Below are 25698 nucleotides of genomic sequence, written 5' to 3'. Positions count from 1 at the left end.
AACTATCCGGGCCTCGGCCGATATCCTAGCTGATAGAAGCATGTGACACTGTTGTTCCATCCGTTCTTCTATGAGAAGATCGGCTTCCTCGTGTCGTGTTTGAAGTGCTAAACGTTGTTGATGTTGTTTCCATGGTGCGGGGTTTTGTTACCAAACGACCATCTTTGAAATACCCGAAAGTGTTTGTTCCCTTAAGTGCCTGAAGCTGTTGACGCTGACGTGACGTTAGGTCACTAGAAATTCCGAGTCCCCCTTCCTTGAATGTGGGTCTCGCTTTCAATGTACGAACTTTGTCGTCAGACGAGTGTAGCTTAGCAATCATTGGGCGAGGGCGATTTGCATTTACACGTTTAACGCCAAGTCTGTGCGCACGTATTATGTCCAATGGTTGCCACGTTTTGAATTTAGCATGTTCATTGAGGACGGATAACACAGTATCTTTACATGCCATTGATTTCTCATCGCCTGCAGCTTCCGGTATTCCGTGGATGAGGATATTATCACGTCTGCTATAGGACTCAAGTCTATCTAGTTCGTGATCAATTTTTGACATCTGATCAAACACTGTATCCACCTTGCCTGAAAGTGCATCAATGTCATCATACATTATATCATGGTTCTGTTTCATAGTGTTTAGATCACGATGTAATTCTGTAACAGATTCCTCCAGTTTTTCACATTTAGAACTGATAGTGTGGATGTCATTCTTTAGTTCTAAAATTTGTGTGCTTAAATCTGCTTTGACGTTTCGTAACTCCGATTTCATGCTCCCTATTTCTGCAAGTATTTTCTCCTGTACTTCTTGGAGAGTTATTGGGCCTGGATTTGTCTCTATATCGTTAGAGCACAGTAGGAGCTGTGTTATGACTCCCACGGGAATCGCGTCACCCCCAAGGAAACACTTTTCACGTGCAGGTGAGGCAAGATTCGGTGACAAAACTAGGTCACAACTCGGGTTGGTGACGTCACATGAGACACAAAAGAATGTAGTTTCTGTCGCCGTGAAGTGATCAAATATCAGATTCAAAAATACATATTGATTACTGATCAGTAATGCGGACAACGAAAGGTGCGCAGTCAGCAGCAAAGTGCATATAATAATGCGATACGGCATATCTGAGTTATCATGACATGTGTATGGCGTGTACCTGTCAACGTGGCTGACTTGGCGGGTCCCGGGTGGATGACAAAAGGTTCCGATTCTAGCTCTGTATGTTGCTAAATCCTCCATGTTTTGTTCATAACGTATCCACAGAGTGTTCACACATTACCAAATGTCCTTTTTATGTTGCCAGGTTGCCTTGATTTTGATATTTAAAGCAAATACTCGGAGACTACAGGAATGTTGGTGTATTCTCCAAAGGGACGTAACTCAGAGTCGGATTGTCCACCACATGTGTTACAGTGTAAGCTGATTGTCCACCATGTATGTTACAGTGTGAGGTGATTGTCCACCATATGTATTACAGTGTGAGGTGATTGTCCACCATGTGTGTTACACTGTGAAGTGATTGTGCACCACGTGTGTTACAGTGTGATTGTGGTCGGATTGTCCACCACGTTTGTTACAGTGTGAGGTGATTGTGCACCACGTGTGTTACACTGTGAGGTGATTGTCCACCACGTGTGTTACAGTGTGAGCTGATTTTCCACCACGTGTGTTACAGTGTGAGGTGATTGTGCACCACGTGTGTTACACGGTGAGGTTAATGTCCACCACGTGTGTTACAGTTTGAGCTGATTGTCCACCACGTGTGTTACAGTCTGAGCTTATTGTGCACCACGTGTGTTACAGTGTGAGCTGATTGTCCACCACGTGTGTTACACGGTGAGGTGATTGTCCACCATATGTATTACAGTGTGAGGTGATTGTCCACCACGTGTGTTACAGTGTGAGCTGATTTTCCACCACGTGTGTTACAGTGTGAGCTGATTGTCCACCACGTGTGTTACACGGTGAGTTGATTGTCCACCATATGTATTACAGTGTGAGGTGTTTGTGCACCACGTGTGTTACAGTGTGAGCTGAATTTCCACCACGTGTGTTACAGTGTGAGGTGATTGTGCACCACGTGTGTTACACGGTGAGGTGAATGTCCACCACGTGTGTTACAGTTTGAGCTGATTGTCCACCACGTGTGTTACACGGTGAGGTGATTGTCCACCATATGTATTACAGTGTGAGGTGATTGTCCACCACGTGTGTTACAGTGTGAGGTGATTTTCCACCACGTGTGTTACAGTGTGAGCTGATTGTCCACCACGTGTGTTACAGTGTGAGCTGATTGTCCACCACGTGTATTACACGGTGAGGTGATTGTCCACCACGTGTGTTACAGTGTGAGCTGATTGTCCACCACGTGTGTTACACGGTGAGGGGATTGTCCACCAGGTGTGTTACAGTGTGATGGTGGTCGGAATGTCCATCACGTGTTTTACAGCGTCGACTGATTGTCCATCTTTTATGTAACAGCGTCAGTTGATTTCCACGACGTTTGTTGAACTGGAAGCAATCGTCCAACACGTTGTTTACAATGCGAGCCGATTGTCCAATGTAACGACTGTCGGAAGTCCCGATGGAGCAATCAGCCAGTGGAAGCCTTGTTGTCCTTTTCTGACATTTATAGGTCAATGTGGACTGAGATTATAATGAAGGTAGTACTTCTAGGTTGTTAATGACCCGTGTCCGTCCGACTAGTCAATTCCAATCTAACTGACATCGTCTCTGCATTGCAGGGGACAAATCTAAAATGACGCATGGCAACATGATTAGAATTACAGCGTCAGGACAACAACTTTTTCAAGTAGATATGCCTTAAATGTGTTTATACGTATTAGCATTATGTTACACTATCGCTTAAACACTGTTGTCCCTAAAATCAACATTAAATTACAAAATGAAGAACAGAATTCACGGCTGCAGATGTACAAACAAGTATATATCCATACATGAATCATAACACTTGATTTACAAACACGTCTCCGAAATACGACCAGGTTTCGAGGTACTATGTTGTCTTGCTATAAATAAATGCAATGCCAGCCAGCCACCAACATATGCTGTATTGTCTATTGTATTCTCTTCATGCCTAGGGAAACTACTTTTGCATTTCATACTACTAATATTCATAAATCTGAAAAACAGCATCTGAGATTTCAGAAAGTACACAATAGCAATTTCTGTGTACAAGTTGTTTCAATATGAGTAATCCATGTCATGTCTCAGACATTACTGTAGCTAGGCATCTCTCTCTGCATCACGGTAGGAGGATCAGATCGAGAACTGTCGCCTAATGAGCTTCGCACCTGTCCACACCAGCCATGTCAACAGGTGTGCGAAAGCCAGTCGTTGAGTTTCCACAAAATATTGATTTAGGCGAATATGATAGAGCTCATGGCTATTATCCACTGATCTGCTTGGATGCAAAACTACACAGCAAATTGATTTAAACAATAAATACATAAAACAAACATAGTGAACTAACTATTATTGCTCTAATAAAGCGATATGCGTGTCATAAAAGTGTATAATTAGCTGACACGGCGATGGTGGGGTTGACTTGTCATCTGAATCTGAGTTCATCACTGACTGTTGGAAACATGTAACAGCTTCCATAAACCGCCATAGTTCAATAAATGATACACAATCACGTACGTCTCAATACACAGTCACACAGTCATTGCATATGTGTTCACAAACACACACACACTCGCTCACACACATACACACACACACACACACACATATATATATATATATATATATATATATATATATATATATATATATATATATATATATATATAATACAATAATAAAGTCCACGTTAGTCCATCATCTTCTTTATATCAGATAAGATAAGATGATGGACTGACGTGGACTTTATTATTTTATTATATATTACATGTACACCGAGTGAACATTTACCTCATTTTTGAGGATTAAATACAATACTTGTAACATTACAAATAAATGCTCGACATTTAACTGAACGTGAAAGCTACTCCCGGCTGTAACAGTAGAGTCCAGTCTACAACGACTATCAATAATAATTTCATTCTGCTTAGTCTATTCATACCCGGTAATATTTGAAAATTCTTCCCGATGAAGAATCCTTTCTATCTGCGCTCAAATTGACAAAGGAAAGAGTAATGAAATACCTTTTTTTATCCATTCCAATAATCAGTATTAAGTTAAATGTCAAATCAAAATCACGGTTAAGATTAAAGCGATTTGTGGAGATGGAAAATATATTTTCCGTAACTCTATTTAATCCTTAATTGGTTTGAAACTACTTTCAGTCTTGATGTACCCAGTGTATACCGTCCCCGCGGAACGGCGGGGTTGTTAGGTCTCGACTGAGGGCGGCTGTATTTTATTCTGATAGGATTGTCTAATTGTTGATATTGATCCTCCGTAGTGCTGACATAAGTGGACACATCTGGCCTAAACATGCCCGAGACATTAACTTTCGGAAGTAGAGGACTCCACCACAAAACATAACAGAAAATACGATGTCCTACGGGAGAGGACAAATTGGCACCGATGAGCGATCTACATTTATGTACGGCCAAAAATATACAACATGGTGTCATTGTTTCATAACGTGAATTAAAATTTCAGCCATTTATAGACCAGCAGAGTAGCTTGACTGCTTGGAACATCATGCAACGTTATTCATATTACAAGTAGTTTGTATCTTCCGCTCTATAATAGGTACCTAGCAACATACACATATGTTCCTAATAACATATTATCATTGCATATGTTCATAGCCATACGTCGTTGAATATGTGTATCCCAAGAACGCGTACTATTATTTCGGTTCAAAACTGCACCTTAACTTGTTTATGTCCATAAGACCACATCACTCATGTTGATAACGAGGAGTATTTGTGATATATGTCCATAAGAACACATCACCCATGTTGATAACGAGGAGTATTTGTGATATATGTCCATAAGAACACATCACACATGTTGATAACGAGGAGTATTTGTGATATATGTTCAGAAGAACACATCATTCATGTTGATAACAAAGAGTATTTGTGATATATGTCCAGAACACATCACTCATGTTGATAACAAAGAGTATTTGTGATATATGTCCAGAACACATCACTCATGTTGATAACAAAGAGTATTTGTGATATATGTCCAGAACACATCACCCATGTTGATAACAAAGAGTATATGTAATATATGTCCATAAGAACACATCACCCATGTTGATAACAAAGAGTATTTGTGATATATGTCCAGAACACATCACTCATGTTGATAACAAAGAGTATATGTAATATATGTCCATAAGAACACATCACCCATGTTGATAACAAAGAGTATTTGTGATATATGTCCATAAGATCACATCTCCGTATGTTGATAACGAGGAGCATTTGTGATTTTTGTCCATAAGAACACATCTCTTAATTTTCATAACAAAGAGTACTTGTCTATAAGAACAGGTCGATCATATATCAAAGGAATGTCGCTTACATTAAATTAATTCATAAAATAGCGTGGTTTCACATGTAGAGAAGCCCAGTAGATGAAGCGCTCAACCATCACGTCAAATGGACTAGTTCGAATTCTGTATGGATACAATATATCCTGCGTTAGGTTTTGCTTGCCAATTGCAAAAAGCGGCGTAAAGCCCCATCCACACACCCACTCACTGCTTGAAAAGAAGTAATTTCATTTTTTTCACAACATTTAGTTTTGTCAGGATACTGTGCATGTCAAGCATTCAACGAATTTTGGGGTAAAACCGAAGATTCTTTTTCTCCAGTTTATTCTGTAACATTATATTATTTATACAAAAAATAAGAATAACATTAACATCGCCTCCCAATGGTTGGTCGCCTGATAATATCAACCTACACACGAACGGTTATATCATATTAACTTATCTTTATTACCAGAATAACATTTTTCATCAGTCGTATCGATTACAGTGACGCTAACGAAATAATATTGTTTCACGTAGAATGCACAGAAGCGGTGATGTTTGTGCATGAAAATGTTGACAGTGCCAGTCTTGCTATTTCATACGTAATTCACTACATGTACCTACACAGGAAATAGACACAACTAGATGTAAATCACTCATGGTGTTATTGGTATGGCCTTATCAACTTCTTACTTAAACTAGCAGCTACCTGGAATCACTTGGACTCGCTATATACCACGAGCAGTGAAGATATCGATGTGAACTCGGGGGTGACCGGAAGCGTCATATGTCGCGGGGATGCCAGCGTGACAGTCCATACAGATAGGCTCAGGTAAATAGTACCTGCACTCACAGAGTGGGCGGGACAAATATTACAACGTTGACTACTAGGGTTGAGGGATGGACGGCCACTACAACCAATACATTGACATGTACAGGAGTGAGATGGTTTTACTGTTAGTTAGTTGGTACTGGATAGAGTTGGATCCGAAGGAGTGAGATAATTAGTAGTTAATGGTACTGGGAGGAGTGAGATACTTAGAAGTTCTGGAGTAAGTTAGTATGTAGGAGTTGGCTCTGCAGTCATTGAGTTGGTTCTGGGATTATTGTGATTGTTTTAGAGACAGTTCTGGAGTGAGTTTGATGGTTCTAGAGACAGTTCTGGAGTGAGTTGATATGTAGGAGTTGGCTCTGCAGTCATTGAGTTGGTTCTGGGATTATTGTGATTGTTCTAGAGACAGTTCTGGAGTGAGTGAGATGGTTCTAGAGACAGTTCTGGAGTTAGTTGGTATGTAGGAGTTGGCCCTGCAGTCATTGAGTTGGTTCTGGGATGAGTGATTGTTTTAGAGACAGTTCTGGAGTGAGTTAGATGGTTCTAGAGACAGTTCTGGAGTGAGTTGGTATGTAGGAGTTGGCCCTGCAGTCATTGAGTTGGTTCTGGGACGAGTGAGATGGTTATGGGGCGAGTGACTGTTGGATGTGGGAAGAGTGAGTGGGTTTTCTTTCTTTCGCCCGTCAGGTTATATACCTGTCTGACATTTCCAACCTTGCCTCAGACAAAAATATATTTTTTGATTATGCTTCGTTTTCCGTTTGTTATATTATGCAAGGGAAGTTAAAGTCTTGCATCTACGCCATTTCGAAAGAGAAAGTTTGTGTTTCAAAGAGTTTAGCCATGGGCTAGTCAGGATACTCGAACCTAATGAAAAAGAAATCTCTCGTTACAACAGATCGCATATCAGTGAGTATGTGTCTAGAGGCGAGTGTCGTCTCGACATTTAGCTTGTCGAGTATCATGATCTCCTAATTGTTCTGACTAATTGCTTCTGTTTATGATGGAAACTATGTTCTTATTTATTGTTTGCCATGATGTTTAATCCTTTAAGAGATGAAATGATGTTAGTCATGATATTCCTGATGAAAATAAAGAAGTCTCTTCATAACATGATATGGTTAAAACAATCCACGGTCGGAAAGATGTTTATTATTTTCTGAATTGTCATGGCTGTCGGAGTTGATATGTGTTCGGGGTTGTGTCTTGATATGTGTTCGGGGTTGTGTCTTGATATGTGTTCGGGGTTGTGTCTTGATATGTGTTCGGGGTTGTGTCTTGGTTTGTGTAGGGACAGATAGGTTGTGTTGTGGTGGGGGTAGGGGCAGAGGGGTTGTGTTGTAGCGGAGGTAGGGGCAGAGGGGTTGTGTCTTGGTATGGCGCTAGGGGCAGAGGGGTTGTGTTCTGGTTGGGCCAGGGGCAGAGGGGTTGTGTTGTGGTAGAGGTGTAGAGGCAGAGCGATTGTGTCGTGGTGGGGGTAGAGACATGGACAGAGGCGTTGTGTCGTGGTGTGGGTAGAGGCTAAGGGGTTGTGGTCGTGGGGTGGGAAATGACGCGTTGTGTGGAGGTTGGGCGTCAGGAGCACTGTGGCAGGACGCTATTCATACATGTATGCCCCATACACTTGTCACGACAACATACACACATCTATATTTCTGTAACACTGTCCCATGACACTATATATTCATTTATATTCCGGGAGCACGGGTGGCCAGTCGCCTAAGGCGCCGCGATTCGCTGTGCAGAGTTGCGTCCCATGGGCACTCCAGAAACCTATGATTGTGGGTTCGAATCCCAGTTCACCCCGATTATGTTTCTAGGTTTGTCAGCACCATACCCGTGCTTGTGGGTTTCACCGAAGTGGTAAACGTCTGAAACCTGCATCACTTCGGGCTTTCCTCCCACATTAAGCTGACACGCCGTGGTATAACTGGAATACTGTTAAAAGCGTCGTTAAACTCACTCACTCATTCATTTATATTCCTGTAACAGGGGGACGGGACACTATAAATTCATTTCATTCTGATAACACTGTATCAGGCACGTCAATACAATATCCCTGCAACACTGCGTCAGGCACCATGCTTTCTTGTATATTCCTGCTACACTGTACCGAGACATTCATGTTCCTGTAACACCGTGTCAGGCACTATATATACATTTATATTCCCGTATCACTGTGCGAGGTACATACGCACTCACGCACGCACGCACTCACGCACGCACGCACGCTCGCTCGCACGCAAGCACATCTGTACACGAAATCATCACTTACAGGAAAACCAATTTCTAACGGTGTTTCCTTTTCATATTAATCACTTCAAAGTTACTTGACAAAATGTTGGTATAACTTCATTTACGACTAATGTGAATTCAAGGCTAATCGGGTCAATTTTCCACTTCAGTTAATGCCAGAAGCGTCGTTGCTATGGTCACACGAAACCCATGTTCCGTCCTTTTTACGACAAAAAGGTCTTGTGGTGATGCCGACATAAAGGGCAACATTAACGACGAGTCTGAACACAAATTAGGAGGAAGACTTTATGTCTCTGTGGTTGGAAGGCTTTCTAAAATCGAGGCACGAAGGGCGGATTTAGGTCGGAGACGAAAAGCAGCGGGGACACACGAAACGAGAATTAAAGGGAGATAACCCAAGTTGGTGCTGACAACCGCTCATGCACTGACCGTGAAGTGCTAATGCACACTGCCTGCCAAGTGTTAAGATATCACAGTAATGGCAGGAGGCCCTCGCAGTATTAAATATTTAGATTTTATAACTAATTTTGCGCCTTTATGTGCAATATGAACGTAACACCGACATATCGCATGTCGTATTCTATGAAATACGAACGCACCTACCGCCCTCAGGAGAAAGATCGTTGCTGTAATAAGCTACTCGGTAACACAGTGACGACAATGGCTGCGCTTGTCCAGTATTGTGAGTTCAGGTAGTCGGGGTAAATGGTAGATCCAGAATGTTAACATACGACTTAGCTGTTTTCTGCTGCTGAGAATGCTATCCCCAGTGTATGACGCAGCCATTAGCAGCCACACGTGTCCACTCTGAAAGGAAAATCACGCGTACACGGGTTAACTCTTTGTATGACGATGGGCAAGGTGATAGTCACGTGACTGATGTTTCACTCCAAAGTGAAGAACAGGTACGTTAACTACGTCAATGCAATTTACTTCTTTAATAAAGTAAATAGTTTAAATATGGTATGATGATGATGATGATGATGATGATGATGATGATGATGATGATGGTGATGATGATGGTGAGATTAAAATGAAAAATGCAGCAAAGAGGGTTTTGGTGAACCTGACACAGTCACGCTGGTTAGGCTCATCATCAGCTCAGGGCCCTTGCCCCCAACTACACGCAGCCCAGACAGCGAATGGGATTTCTCCCAGGAAGCGCTGCCAAGTAAAACCCATCAAGAACTTTTCGGAGAATGTGAAGACTCCCCAACACTGCAGCCTTCTGCATTACCCAGATTGTCAGAAGGGCTGAATTCCTCGTAGCAAACCCGGGTACTCTCCCGATGTCAGTCAACAGATTGGGAGGTACCAAACCTAAGGCACCAAGAACAATGGGGACTCGGACAACTTGGTACTTGGGATGCAAGCGTGACATTTCGAAAGCGAGGTCTGCATATTTGCCATTTTTTTCCTGAATCTTGTTAATCACATTAGTATCAACAGGGACAGAAAATTCAATATTTTATAATGATTTAATTGGATTTATCAAAAAGGACATGATCAGGTTTGTTGGCCTGGATACGTCTAAGGCTGTATACGTTCACGGGCCTATTCCAAAGAATTTTGTATTTATCATTCCATGACGCCTTATACATATTCTCGGTATATACCATGGATGGACCTCTGCGTTTAACCACAATCATGGCGAAGACGGTAACTCCATTATGTCGCTTAAGATACTGTGTTTGTGCCAAAGCTGTGCATCCACTGACAGTGTTTTGGACAGTCTCATGAAATTCATTACATAATCTACATTTCATTTTTACATTTTGATGCAAAATCACACATTGACGGTTTCGAGTGAGAAGTAACTGGCATGAGAAGCAGGGAGAAAATCTTCTTCTTTAAAAATATGTTGACCTAGGACAATCTGAAAGTTCAGAGCTGAACGCCCGCAATAGAATCAAAGCCACTAATACTTATGCTGTACCTGTCCTTTTGTAGTCTGTAGGTGACATCCGATGTGTTGGTACGGATGGAGTGCATATCAGATGTACCTGGTCAAATAAGGAAGTTTTCGTTTGCTCTAAAACAGGGGGTAATGTACGAATGAGCTGTTACTAGTGGGATTCTGTGGCTTTTAAATTGAAAATTGTGAAAATGGCGGGTACTACATATAGAGCAGGGCATGCTCATACTCATTTCCTCTGACGTCCTTTTCAGCAGATATTCGTGACTTGGTGTTCTCTGGCGTCAGCAATTTGAAATGAAAAAACCCGGCAGGGTCCAAATTGTCCAACACAATGAGATTTTACATGGTTCCTGGTTGTGTATAGAATCATATTAACTATATCAATTGATACGGCTTTATCGATCTGCAGAAGCAATATGTGGCGTTGCGGTGTTTATAACAGAAACTCTTCGATAGGAAAATATACCTGCCAAAAACTGTTTTCCATGTTTAAATTAGGTAGAGAATGACATACATTTTTCCCCTGTACTACAGTAGTGGAACGTCTGTGTACGATGTGTAGATAAAAGACCAGATTTTCTTAACAAGAGTCAGTTGTTGTTTATAATATGTAACAGATTAGTTAAGTGGTCTCGTGTAGAGCGGTGTGTTATTGATAAACAGGCTAGTTTCAGCAAAAAGGCGTTCAACCTGTGGACAACATATTAGTTATTAATACATTAATAAATAAGTATTTGTCGCATAAGCGATGTAGGCTGCACTGTGCCTCCATGGACCTAAAGGATGATTAAGGTAGAACATATAAGTTTATAAAAAATATGTATGAATCTGTGAAACATGCCTGTTTTGGGAAAATGGGTATACTGAGTTGTTTTTATCCAAGTCGACAGAGGTGTCAAATATCGTCATTTTTATTTTCATTTTTCATCAATGAGTTTCTTTCCACAAAGATAACAATGCTATCACGCTAAAAGCCCTTGAGGCATTATTTTAATTGATGACAAAGGTGTAGTCTTACAAAGGCGTCTTGCTGACTTTATCTTTATTGCAATAAATTGAAGTTAAAAATCAATATGAATAAAAGTAAGGTTATTGTGTTTAGAAATGGTGGCCATTTGAGGAAATTTGAAAAGTTTACGATTTGGGATTCTGCATTCGAGATTGTAAATAGTCATACAAATCTGGGAGTACAACTGTCTTTGTCAGGCTCTTTTTGTTTAACTCATCTAAGTTTGTTCGAATACTACACTCTTCATTGAAGCTCTCCGCTCTACCCTCTCGTTTAGCTTTGGAGCATTGATGTAATGTTATTTAGAAAAAAAACCCTCTTGTACGATTCTGTTCCTTAGGCCATTCTCTTATGTTAGAAAGTGGAAGTAAATATGGCATACAAAGGTTATGCCTATATTGTGTTGTACCACAAGTAGAAACTGAATACCACTTTTGTTTAGAACGTTACTTTGATTATGACCTTAGACACAATGTTATTCCTTTATGTTATTGTGAATTACCTAGCGATAAGAAAATCAGACAGTTAGATGTTGTAACTCCACTTTACTAAAATATCTTGGAAAGTATATATTCTTGGTTAAAAATAGAGAAGTAATTATATAAAGTATTCGTAGCAATATCTTTAATTCTGTGTGATCTGTGCTGTATTTATTATACTTAATATTATTGTAATATTATTGTCAAATTATTGCGGTTGTCACCATGTTGTATTATATGAGACTGCAACTCCATCTATGCGCTCTGTAAGAAAACTGTATCATGGGCCGGTGTCATCTTTACGCTAATAAACAACATCTGACCATGAACAGTAGTAATTCAGAAACAGAAACTTGTTTGACTACTGACATGTCTTACTATTGACATGTCTGACTACTGGGTGTCCGACAATTGACATTCTTGACTATTGCATGTCTGATTATTGACATGTCTGATTATTGACATTGATTACTGGCTGTAACATGTCGGACTACTGGGTGTCTGACTACTCATATGTCGGACTACTGGGTGTCTGACTACTCATATGTCGGACTACTGGGTGTCTGACTACTCACATGTCGGACTACTGGGTGTCGGACTACTCTAATGCTGGACTACTGGGTGTCTGGCTATTCATATGTCGGACTCCTTGGTGTCTGACTACTCATATGTCGGACTGCTGGGTGTCTGAATACTCTCATGTTGGACTACTGGGTGTCGGACTACTCACATGTCGGACTACTGGGTGTCGGACTACTTGGTGTCTGACTACTCACATGTCTGACAACTGGGTGTCGGACTACTGGGTGTCGGACTACTTGGTGACGGACTACTGGGTGTCTGACTACTGGGTGACGGATTACTGGGTGTCGGATTACTCACATGTTGGACAACTGGGTGTCTGTCTAGTGGGTGTCGGACCACGCACATGTTGGACTACTGGGTGTCTGACTACTCACATGTCTGACTCTTGGGTGTCTGACTACTCACATGTTGGACAACTGGGTGTTTGTCTACTGGGTGTCTGACTACGCACATGTTGGACTACTGGGTGTCTGACTACTCACATGTCTGACTCCTGAGTGTCGGACTACGCACATGTTGGACTACCTGGTGTCTGACTACTCACATGTCTGACTCCTGAGTGTCGGACTGCTCACATGCTGGACAACTGGGTGTCTGACTACTGGCAGGAACCTGTGACTGCCAATGCCAATCTGTAGTTTGGAGTAAATAATAGTTAACATCCTAAGCAACTCTCAGCAAGTTATTACAGGAAGACTTGGGAGACCCGTACCCTAAAAAGATATGCTGGAAGGAGTCGTAAAAATGCAACTAACTGGTTGATAAATACCGGGGGTTTACACAGATGTAAACCCCATTAGCTTGTCTTCCTTTCCACATTGCTGTGTTTAATGCCCCGTTAGCCCCTGAGGTGGGACATTGGTGTTTACGGCACACTACAGTATTAGTGTTTAGTCGAGCGAGTACGCCTCATATACTCACTATGGATTTTATGTAGCTTAGATCTACTTAGATCGATCGAGAGTATCGCAGATGTATTTACAAACATAATCACGGTTGGGGGGGGGGGGGGTGGGGGGGGGGTGTGGGGGGGGGGGGGGGGGGGGGGGGAGTTGGGGCTGGGAAGTTTAGTTTAGATAAATTTACAAACATGTTGACGAGGGATATTTTAGTTTAGACATATTTACAAACATGTTGACGAGGGAGAGTTTAGTTTAGATATATTTACAAACATATTGACGGGGGAGAGTTTAGTTAGATATATTTACAAACATATTGACGAGGGAGATTTTAGTTTAGACATATTTACAAACATATTGACGGTGGAGAGCTTAGTTTAGATATATTTACAAACATATTGACGAGAAAGATTTTAGTTTAGACATATTTACAAACATATTGACGAGGGAGAGTTTAGTTTAGACATATTAACCAACCCATTCACTACAGAGCTTTTACCTTTTATAACCAAAAAGTGTTGTAGTTTGGTCGAACGTATTTCCATCTTTATATGGTATAAAAAATACGAGTTGCACATTTCACCATGTCTAACCCGTGCAAGCTTCCCTCTACTACAACGCACCTGGATCCCTTCTATAGACCAGGTGTCACCTAAATCACCTCTCAAACGTCAGCTATGCGATGGGATGGGGGAAGGCAGTCCAGTTAATACGAAAAACGGCAACGTTGATTAAATTTCTCGAAGGATCACTGCAATATAAGCGATGTTATGAGTTCTAATTTACTTCTTGTGCGGTGAACTAAGGTGGTTATAATGTGATTGAAGTCTTCACCGGTTTGCCCCCATGCTATCCTATTCGTGTCCCTGATTCATCGTTGGACTATAGGTGTTGTAATACATAATAACTTATCGGTTGTTAAGCAATACATTTGTTTATTACCAAAATGGTTAGAAATAAACGAGTTAATAAAAGTCGTATGTGCACTTGTGCAAATATCACTTCACGCATACCAGCGTATTGTTTACGTCATGTGGGCAGATTTGTTGACGTCCTTCGAATATTATTGTGACGTAAGGTCGGAATGATATCATACTAGAAACGACGTCATAGCTGAAGATTGCTGACGTCATTAGACAATTGTTGTTTTCTGAGACGGCAGTCGTAATCTGTGCATTTTTCTAAAAGGGAGCTCAAAAGAATTGAGATAATGCGTAATTAAGAAATTATAATACTTGCATGTGTGTTACTCTGATCTTACGAAACTCCTGTAATTCGTGTCATACACGCGCTCTCGCTCGGGAAATGCAAACATTCTGACACTCGATTGACACCAGTTTGACACACATGCTCGTATAATAATCCCTATTTATTACCCACAGGGTCAGACATAACCCTGTTCATAAAAAATCGAATGTGCACTCAAAAGAATTGAGATAATGCGTAATTAAGAAATTATAACACTTGCATGTGTGTTACTCTGATCTTACGAAACTCCTGTAATTCGTGTCATACACGCGCTCTCGCTCGGGAAATGCAAAAATTCTGACACTCGATTGACATCAGTTTGACACACATGCTCGTATAATAATCCCTATTTATTACCCACAGGGTCAGACATAACCCTGTTCATAAAAAATCGTATGTGCACTAATGCAAATATCATTTCATGCGCAACGGTGTATTGTTTACGTCATCCGGACGGCACTGAAGACGTCATTCGAATCTTGTGACATAAGGTCGGAATGACGTCACACTAGAAACGACGCAATAGCTGAAAATTGTTGACTATTGTGGCTTTCTTAGACCGATGTCGTGATGAGTGCATATTTCTGAAGTTGAGCTTAAAAGGACTAAGTGACAACTATTTGATATTCTGGAGGGTTGGGGTGACTGGGATTTGTTATCGAGATTAGATATTTTTTCAGCTTCAGCTTCAAACCCAGATTATTATTTACTTAAAACTTTGAGCCTGATTTTATTTTTAAAGGAAAAACGCCTGGCAACAATGTAAATATTGTGGCAGGAAATTTCATTGTTTATCAAAGGTACGAGCCATAACAAATTTAAAACAATTCAGGGACAATTTATTTTTTTGGATAAAATCCCAGACATACCCCAAGGGATAGACTAGATTTCGTGTTAACCAGCATTGTCGCAAGCCCCGATTAAGCTGGGCATCGGGTGGTTTGGCCCTGGGACTTGGCTGGTTGCGTGCCATCTCTTCCCGAATGCTTGGGACGTTGCTCATGCTATCAAACACTGGTTTGCCTTGTTTTACTCGATTTTGTGTAAGTAAGTGAGTGAGTGAGTGAGTGAGTTAGGTTTAACGCCGCTTTGAACAATATTAATTTTATTTCACGGCGTGTCAGACTCGCTGACTTGGTTGATGCATGTCATCGTATCCCAATTGCGTAGATTGATGCGCATGATGTCAGTCACTGGATTTTCTGGTCCATAGTCGATTATTTACAGACCGTCGTCATATAGCTGGAATATTGCTGATTACGGCGTTAAACAACAAACAAGCAAAGAAAATAAACAAACCTGAGTAAGGATGGTATGTTCTGTCTTGCAGGTGCGTGGATTCGATGACCATTACTTGCTACGCCACAACAACGTCCCTCACCGGTCCCGGCGCAGTGCGGACCATCACACCAGACGGCTGACAGGGGACCAGAGGGTAGGCTCCATACACTGTCCCTATACAACAGAAACTACGGTTATAACGAACTCAAAGGGACCAATAATTTGTGGTCGTTATATCCATAGTTCGTTATAAGGTCTTCAACTGAAGGTTATCGCAAAAGGCCGATGCCAAAAACAACAGTTCGTTATATGCGTCACTTCGTAATAAGCGTGTTCGTTATAAACGTAGTTTGCTGTACATTCGTAATTACGTCACAGTGAAGAACGAACCTGAATTTGTTCTCTGGTGGTGTATCTAAATTTATTTATTTTCGTTCTTTTTTACATTTTATGTTTGGAACGTCCGGGAATGGCTAGTAGGTAACACGAGTCGTCGAGTCATATATACTCACCGCCAAATGAAACATATAGAGAAGTATGTACGTTAAGGAGAGATGTTTCCAATGTGTACCACTTATATATTTAATTAATGACAAAACTGACAATCAGTCAAGTGTTACCATAGTGTGTCTATATTCGTATCACAATATGCTGCACGTGATTTCGAATCTTTACATGCTAATCCTGCACGAGACAAAGTATGTTCGTTTGTGCATCAGACCAATCTAATATCTCTTGAATATGAGTAATTTTTCATAAAGTTATATTAACCAACATGCATGGTATTCGCGTTTCTTTGGTCGGTGAGCATACATACAATATTACCATTTGCAAAGATATTGCAGTTTCTGATTGAGGGGATTGTCTTTGTTTGTTAGGTGTCTTAATGAGATATGAGTGACCAGCTATACTACACAATGACATGTCAAACTTTTTATTCTCATTTATGACATCACTGTATAACTGAAAAGGTAACGATAATTTTACTGTTAATCAAGAGATTGAGACTTTTAAACATAATAAAAACAATTAAATACTTTCTTGTAGAATATTTAATTTATTTTGTGTGTCCAAAAGATTTATGTGTGTCTAATTGTCACACATTTATACGTAGCGTAATGTGAAATCATCTGCATAAATTACTAAGAACTGTTTACCAGCTTCTACAGAATTGGATTTCTGTGCAGTTGTCTTTTGCTATGCCTGTTTTAGTGAAGAAAAAATAACAGGTTGAACATTTTGCGATTTAACATATATCCTTCGTCACATTTATCTACAGGTGTTTTTCTTTAATCCGCGGATCCAAAGTATCATTAGTGCTGAATAAAATTAAAATTTGGTCTGTTATTTTTTTCCGTAATGGTAAGTATATATACTACTCAAAAGAAGTTAAGGGTCAGCAGATTCAGTCAAATTACTATTGTTAATCTGTAATGGCATGAGAGATTAACTATAGTAATAGAAAATAATTGGGTGATCCTTAACTTCTTTTGAGTAGTATATATAAGTGGGCAAATGTGAATAACCATTAAATTCTCCCTTACATGTATTCCGCCCAAACTTCTTTTCAGGATAAATTAACTTTTATTTTTATTTCGGCCAGTGTAATTGAAAAAGGGAATCAGTAATACAAAGTAGTTATAGAAGGATTACGTCACAATACAAAGTAGCATCCTTCCCTTGTTGGTACTCGGACAACGCAGGCGGAACAGTGACGATAATGCTCCTCCTGTAGTTCTAGTACCAGGGGCTTAGTCTTGTAATCAGAAACAATTAGGAGATATTTGTCATATCTGCTGACAGGGCCCATCGCTGGGAAAACGAGGAACGCTCTGGGGACAGTAAGGGGGCGTGCGTGTCGCTGGGGTGGGTGTGGGGATGGTGGTGGGGGTGGGGGTAAAAGGGTTGTTTCCTTGGGAGTTAATAGATTCCGACAGTCGTATGTCACTTTTTCGTCGTTAACAATACAATGATGGCCACCGTAGGTGAGGTGAGGTGAAATTGGGTTTAACGTCGCGTCCAAGATCATTGCACTTATATAGCGACGTGCATGCACGTGTGTGTGTTTGTGTTTGTGTGGCTGCTTGTACTAGTCCGGACTGATGCCGATTGATAGTGCTAGCTCACTGAGATACCATGCCGCAATTTAACATGAAAACCCCACTCAGACACAGTATACTGACTCCGAGCCGACCAGTCCTTGTTTTAGCCCCTTAATGCCGAGAGCCAGATAGGGTAACAACAAGTACCATCTTTGAACGTCTTTTGGTATGACGCGGCCGGGGATCGAACCCCGGACCTTCCGCTCTCTGGGCGGACGCTCTACCACTAGACCACGGAGGCGGTTGATGGCCACTGTAGGAACCAAAGTAGGCAAATATGACCTTGAACCGAGGCTCCATATATACTAGTGGGGATAGGGACGTATAGTAGGAGAAAGGAAAGGACGCATGTGGCAACAGCACCGACAGGATTAGTTCAAAGCATCCAGTAATCTAGTGTGAAAGTTCTAATCATTGTGGAAAATATGAAACATATGGTTATAATGGACTTTCTTAAGTATTATGTTTCTATTTAATATATTTAGATAAACGTTAGATATTTTTTACTGAATGTAGAGTTGCTTGCCGAAGTGATTTATTTTAATTTTAATGGATTTATAAAAGAAATGTCGGGATATTATAAATATACTTTTTTTATAGAATGGCAAGTCGAATGGTTGCTTCGCTTCCTATATAATGACGTATTTGAAGTTTTTTACACCTAAATTAGTGGAGAGATATTGATTTAGCAGAGGGAAGAAAATACTGTTCTCAACATATTATTAATCCATTCTATTGATCGTTATGAATAGATAAATGAATGAATGATGGTTGGATGTATAAACAAACAAACGAATGAATAAATGAATGAATGATGGGTGGATGGATGGATAAAAAAAAAAAACAAACAAACGAATAAATGAGTGAATGAATGAATGAATACATTGTCTGTGATAGCGTGGATGTTGTCTATGCTCTATGTTCCGTGCCAATATCAAGACATTAATCTGTCTGCATTGGCATACAAGCACGGCCTAATCCTTATGCTGTTGCGAGTGTTTGGGAAGTCAATATTTTGTAACGACCGTTTGAGACAGAACCTATTGTAACTAAAATCTTTCTTGCCAATAAATGTTTAATTATTTTTTATTCACTGAGAAAACAATCGAAGTTATATTGAGTTGAGGGAGGAAATGGTCCTATACCCGCTGCGGTTCGCCATCACCTAATCAACTGGCCACCAACTGCAATTTCCGGTAATGGAGGCCTTCAGCGACATAGCAACCGGTCTTATCCAATGAAAAGACGCGATACAAAGGTCATTCATCACCTTACGACATTTATCTGTCAATGAGTGACTGAAAGCTTAGCAATTTTGACATAGGAGAAAAGCTTTTCCACCTCGAGATTACGAAGTGAATACCTGATTATTTCATCTCCTCTTCCCAACACTCTCAAGACATACGGTAATACTCTCTATCTGCCGCACACTCCATGTTGAAAGAAAGCGGATATGTGGATCTCTGCGACTGCCTGATGCATATACTTAATGCAGATGATAACGCACTATTGGGTTACACGCTGACATGCACATCTATGTGTAATACACAACGTGGTCATTAAATTGATGATTATCCGTAATTATTCCATCGTATTTATTAAAGATAATGGTTCTTTCAGACGTGTGGGAAATAAGGTTTTTGTTTTGACATCCTTGGCGTAAAGTGTGTAGGGGCGTATTTAAAAGATCCATAAACTTAAAACATTCTACTGATATTTATTCTTTAGAAATGTGATTTAATCACAAAGGGAAACACACACGCTATGAAAACCATTCAATTAATTATGTGAATAACATTTGAGTTTGTGTAAACACAACCTTGTCGGAAGTAAGAAAGGTTTCTGCGTATGGTATGGCTTTCAACGCGCACAATCAGGGAGATCCTGGTTCAATACTACACACATTGCTTCAACAATAATATTGTGGTAACTATGGCAACAAAACTAGAATGTAACTGGATTAATAGCCTGGTCCAGATGCTGCAGCCCGACTTAGTAAACTGATCCTACATGCCTCCTCCGGCTGCTGGCGTCCATAAATCAGAAAACATTTGACTTAATCTAGTTATTTCTTCATGCCACTTAATTGTTTCTTTTGAAATTACTGCTTGATCTATAGTTCCCGTTGATGCATCATGATCTAGCTAATGAACCACGCTGTTATACGAAGATGCTCATCATTAAAGACAGATTGCGTAGCATATACAGTGTGCCTGTTGCGTTGAAGGTGCGCATTGTATGCGGAGTGTGTAGTGTTCGTATCGACACTTGGGTTCGTAGTGTGCGAAGTTAGCGGAGTGCTCGTAGTGGCAGTAGCGTTCGCAGTTTGCAGAATGGGCTTCGTCTTCATAGCGACTGTAGAGTTCGTAGTGTGTGGAGTGAGCGTAGTGTGCGGAGTGGGCGTAGTGTTTGTACTGTTCAAAGTGTGCGGTATGAGCGTAGTGTTCTTAGCGACAGTAGGGTTCGTAGTGTGCAGAATTGGCGTCTTGTTTATAGCGCTTGCCGAGTTCGTAGTGTGCGGAGTGAGCGTAATGTTTGATGTGACAGTAGGGCTCGTAGTGTGCGGAGTGAGCGTAGTGTCCGTAGTGTGGGGTGTGGGCGTAGTGTTCTTAGCGACAGTTGGGATCGTAGTGCTCGGATTGAGCGTAGTGTTCGTAGCGACAGTAGGGTTCGTAATATGAGGAGTGAGCGTAGTGTGCGTATCGACACTTGGGTTCGCAGTGTGCGGAGTGAGCGTAGTTTCGTAGTATGCGGAGTGGGCGTAGTGTTCGTAGTGTGCGGTATGAGCGTAGTGTTCTTAGCGACAGTAGGATTCGCAGTGCCCGGATTGAGCGTAGTATTTAAGCGACAGTAGGGTTCGTAATATGAGGAGTGAGCGTAGTGTGCGTATTGACACTTGAGTTCGCAGTGTGCGGAGTGGGCGTAGTGTTCACACTGTTCATAGTGTACGGTATGAGCATAGTGTTCTTAGCGACAGTAGGGTTCGTTGTCCGCGGATTGAGAGTAGTGTTCGTAGCGACAGTAGCGCTCGTAATATGAGGAGGAAGCGTAGTGTTCGTAGTTTGTGGTTTTAGTATAGTGTTCGTAGAGAGCATCGTATGGGGAGTACGCGTAGCAACTCTTCGTGATGGTGTTCTCAGTGTGCCTAGTGTGAAGTATGCATTCGGCTGCTTCCACTCTACAAATATAAATTGTTATCCTCTGGATGATACAGAACGACTGCGCCCGTCAACGCGCATTCTGATTGGTTTGTCGTATATTCGCACATAACACTCAACGATATGGGGGACGAGTCTTCTTGCAGGTTTCGAAAAGAGGCGAGCGGTGACGAATGGTCCACCGCGTCCAACAATGTAACGACACACCCGGGTGACTACTGACATGCGCTGTAGGAAACTTCCTCCGTGCTAGGGAAGACATGACACTATCTACTATGAAAGATTTACCGACGACAAAAAAATATGATCATTACCGTAACATTATTGTTAACCTTTAGCCGCACAGAGTAACAATGATCCATCTGTTCTCGTTTCACAACACTTATTGATGGAATTCCTCTCATTCATAATGCATGTATGTATCACGTGTGTCGAAAACGACAGGCGTACCTACAACCATGACAAATGCATTTATTGATATTTCGAATGTTAGTACTTTTTGCATATGATGTGTTTATTATGCGTAGAAAATGTTTTTTTTCATTTATGCAGATCGATATGTATATCAATTGACGTTTAATAGTCCTCTGGATACATGCATGGCGTGAGGGGTGTTGTTGTGTGGTTGTTAAAACATTAACACTCAGCTATACGATGTGTATGCTAGGTTTACAGATTTCCTACTTGCCATCTTTGTTCTGTGGTCTGTCACTCCCAGAGATTGCAAATTGTTATGCAAAACTTGTTATTTACCTGCTTTTCCACTCGTTCAAGTTTGTCACTAATAAATCAGTTATTGCGCACATTGTATGAAGAAGTACTGGTTTTAATGTCTACACCTCTTAGTCTTCGTCCTCGCCCGCGCAATGTCCTTGAGTGGGCGAGTGAGTATGATTTTACGCCGCCTTTAGCAATATTCCAGCAATATCACGACGGGGAACACCGGAAATGGTCTTCACACATTGTACCCATGTCGGGAATCGAACCCGGGTCTTCGGCGTGACGTGCGAACGCTTGAACCACAAGGCTATCCGACCGCCCCGCAATGTCCTTGACCTGGTCTATGCACCTCTCCTTCCCGGGATTTAACATCTCCCCCCACCCCCCACCCCCACCCCCCCCACCCTACACAGGTCCGCCCCGTTGGGTCGTCGCACTCCCCTCGTGTCTCAGCCCTTCTCTTCAACCCAACCCAGCCCCTTCCTTACCAACATAAGAAAACTATGACCTCCACCAAATATCCAATACTCTTAACAGTTCCTTCCAACACGGAAATACAATTTTCTGCATTGACTGATAATCGCGTAATATTCCTGTATTGGGTCGGAGGCACTCGCTGGCCACTACTGCTTATGGTTCCGAGCTGTGTTAATTGAGAGTGAATCGTCCTTGCCGTCCGCTATCCGGGGAACAGGTCAAGTCAATGACGCTGCGCTTACGTCTTCCGGCACGACGTGACAGTCGGGAAACGTGGAGGAGACGGCTACCGCTGCCACAAAGACGATAATGGAATATTCCAGTAGAAAGATCTCTCAATTTCCTGAAATTGGAGAGAGGGTTTACAACTAAAACCTGCTGTTAACTTCCACGTGTTACTGGGAACAGTTCAGTCTCACAAGTTTGATGAAATTTCCAAAAAACCCACAAAATCAGTTTAAAAGTGACGAGAAAATGACGCAAAATTAACGAAACACCTAGTTGGTTCATTCTGAATGCTGGTGTGTTACGGATCAGTGGGGTTCTCATGTGTGTGATTATAGGTGTGTGTGTTAGATTATAGGTGTGTGTGTGTGTGTGTGTGTGTGTGTGTGTGTGTGTGTGTGTGTGTGTGTGTGTGTGTGTGTGTGTGTGTGAGATTATAGGTGTGTGTGTGTGTGTGTGTGTGTGTGTGTGTGTGTGTGTGTGTGTGTGTGTGTGTGTGTGTGTGTGTGTGTGTGTGTGTGTGTGTGAATATAGGTAGACGTGTGTGTGTGATATAGGTAGACGTGTGTGTGATTATAGGTAGAAACACGTGAGTCAGAACAGGTAGATACGCGTGTAGTTGTAGGTAAAAAGATGTAAGAGGATACAGGTAGACATGTCTGTAATTGCATTGTCGAAACATGTGAGTCGGGACAGACAGACATATTTGTAATTGCGGGTAGAAACAGGTGAGTGATTACAGGTAGACACGTGTGTAATTGCAGGTAGAAACATGTGAGTGATTACAGGTAGACACACGTGTGTCATTGCAGGTAGAAACAGGTGAACGATTACAGGTAGACACGCGAGTAATTGCAGGTAGAAACATGTGAGTGATTACAGGTAGACACACCTGTGATTGCAGGTAGAAACACGTGAGTGATTACAGGTCGACACGTTTGTCATTGCAGGTAGAAACATATGAGTGATTACAGGTAGACACGTATGATTGCAGGTAGAATGGGCGGAGCAGCAGGAGAGCAAGGTGAGAAGCAAGAGGGGATACCTGGAGGAAAAGGCATACCTGGTGGAACGCGCATATCTCGAGGACAAGCGTGAGACGGAGGACCGGCTATACAGAAATATACAAAACAGCTTCTCGGACCCAATGTTTAAGGACCAGTGGTATTTGGTACGTTTTACAACATATTTACGGCATGCATTTCCGGAATTGGACAATTGAGATTGCTTGAATTAAATAGAATTACTGCTGGAATATTGCTAGAAATAGGTATAATTGTTGCTGGAATATTGCTAGAATTTAGTGGAATTGTTGCAGGAATATTGCCAGAATTTAGAGTAATTGTTGCTGGAATATTGCTAGGATTTAGTAAAATTATTGATGGCATATTGCTAGAAAGAAAGCACAATTATTGCTGAAATACTGCTAGAATTTAGTAGAATTATTGTTGAAATATTGCTAGAATGTAGTAGAATTAATGCTGGAATATTGCTAGAATTACTATAGTGTGTATCTAATGAGATACTGCGACATGTAGTTATTCTGATATTGCATTTACAGCCATGGTGTAACCATTGCTGTTCCATTATATCGGGGACCGCCTCCGTGGTCTGGTGGAAGAGAGAGCGGAAGGTCCGGGGTTCGATCCCCGGCCGCGTCATACCAAAAGACGCTTAAAGATGGTACTTGTTGTTACACTGTCTGGCGCTCGGCCCCAGACAAGGGTTGGTCGGCTCGGAGTCAGCATACTGTCTCTGTGTGGGGTATTCATGTTAAACTGCGGCATGGTATCTCAGTGGGCTAGCATCAGTCCGGACTAGTAGAAGCACACACTCACACACAAACGTGCATACACGTCGCTATATAACTGCAATAATCTTGGACGCGACGTAATCCGCGGTTGGTTGTAGTTTTGCGCCATGCAGTTATGTAGTGTAGCGGTTGTTCTACCACATAGTGTAGCGGTTGTTCAGCCATATGGAGTAGCGGTTGTTCTACCACATAGAGTAGCGGTTATTCCACTACATCATGTTGTGTTCTGTAAGACACAGCTGATAAGAACAGGTTTGCTTGGAGTACAAAATTACACTGTTCTAGTGGGTTACATCACTATGTGTTACATGTTATCAGTGGTATAATGGTATATGGTCTTGTGAATCTGCAGAGTTTGGGCTTTTTTGACGGGAAAAGTTTATGTTATATTACCCAGAGAGACGATCGGGAGGGCACCGTCAGCCCCAAGGTCGATCTTCACGTCATGCCTGTCTGGAGCAAGAACATCACCGGAAGGGGCGTGGTCGTCACGATTCTTGATGACGGTGAGCTCCACGCATGCGTAGTCTCACGTATCTGTAACATTACGCCTATCATGTGACAAAGACATAAAGACGAAAACGAGTACCAAGTGTTTAGCTTAGAGCCACAGATTAAACATAAAGGTATAAATTACTTATTTTCTTCTGCAGGTATTGAGAGGAACCATACAGACCTTATAGATAACTACGTAAGTTCATATCTCCAGCTTGGTAAGTGGAGAAACACATTTCGTCATTTATACGTATCCAGCTTTGTAAGTGGAAAAACACATTTCGTCATTAAGAAAGATACAGCTTTGTCAGTGGAGAAACACAGTTTGTCATTAAGAAAGATACAGCTTTGTCAGTGGAGAAACACAGTTTGTCATTAAGAAAGATACAGCTTTGTAAGTGGAGAAACACAGTTTGTCATTAAGAAAGATACAGCTTTGTCAGTGGAGAAACACAGTTTGTCATTAAGAAAGATACAGCTTTGTAAGTGGAGAAACACAGTTTGTCATTAAGAAAGATACAGCTTTGTTAGTGGAGAAACACAGTTTGTCATTAAGAAAGATACAGCTTTGTAAGTGGAGAAACACAGTTTGTCATTAAGAAAGATACAGCTTTGTTAGTGGAGAAACACAGTTTGTCATTTATACGTATCCAGCTTTGTAAGTGAAGAAACACAGTTTGTCGTTTAGAAGTATCCAGCTTTATTTGTGGAGAAACACAGTTTGTCATTATGAAAGAAACAGCTT

The 25698-nt window shown here is 41.3% G+C and overlaps 1 protein-coding gene across 2 annotated transcripts in view; it reads left to right on the top strand.

Annotated features, from left to right (window-relative positions):
* Positions 1–25698, top strand: part of LOC139475577 (neuroendocrine convertase 1-like) — a 56195-nt gene that overhangs the window by 17217 nt on the left and 13280 nt on the right. For both annotated transcript variants that reach the window (XM_071258771.1, XM_071258779.1), the window contains exons 2-5: positions 16013–16117; positions 23640–23816; positions 24856–24964; positions 25112–25149. In XM_071258771.1, coding sequence (XP_071114872.1) covers positions 16013–16117; positions 23640–23816; positions 24856–24964; positions 25112–25149 — 429 coding nt within the window. The remainder of the gene's footprint in view (positions 1–16012; positions 16118–23639; positions 23817–24855; positions 24965–25111; positions 25150–25698) is intronic.

This window comes from Haliotis cracherodii, unplaced genomic scaffold (genome assembly GCF_022045235.1).
Source record: "Haliotis cracherodii isolate W230 unplaced genomic scaffold, xgHalCrac1.p SCAF_1, whole genome shotgun sequence".
Taxonomy (NCBI): domain Eukaryota; kingdom Metazoa; phylum Mollusca; class Gastropoda; order Lepetellida; family Haliotidae; genus Haliotis; species Haliotis cracherodii.
The sequence above is the reverse complement of the archived record's forward strand: the minus strand, read 5'-3'. Positions and strand labels throughout refer to the sequence as shown.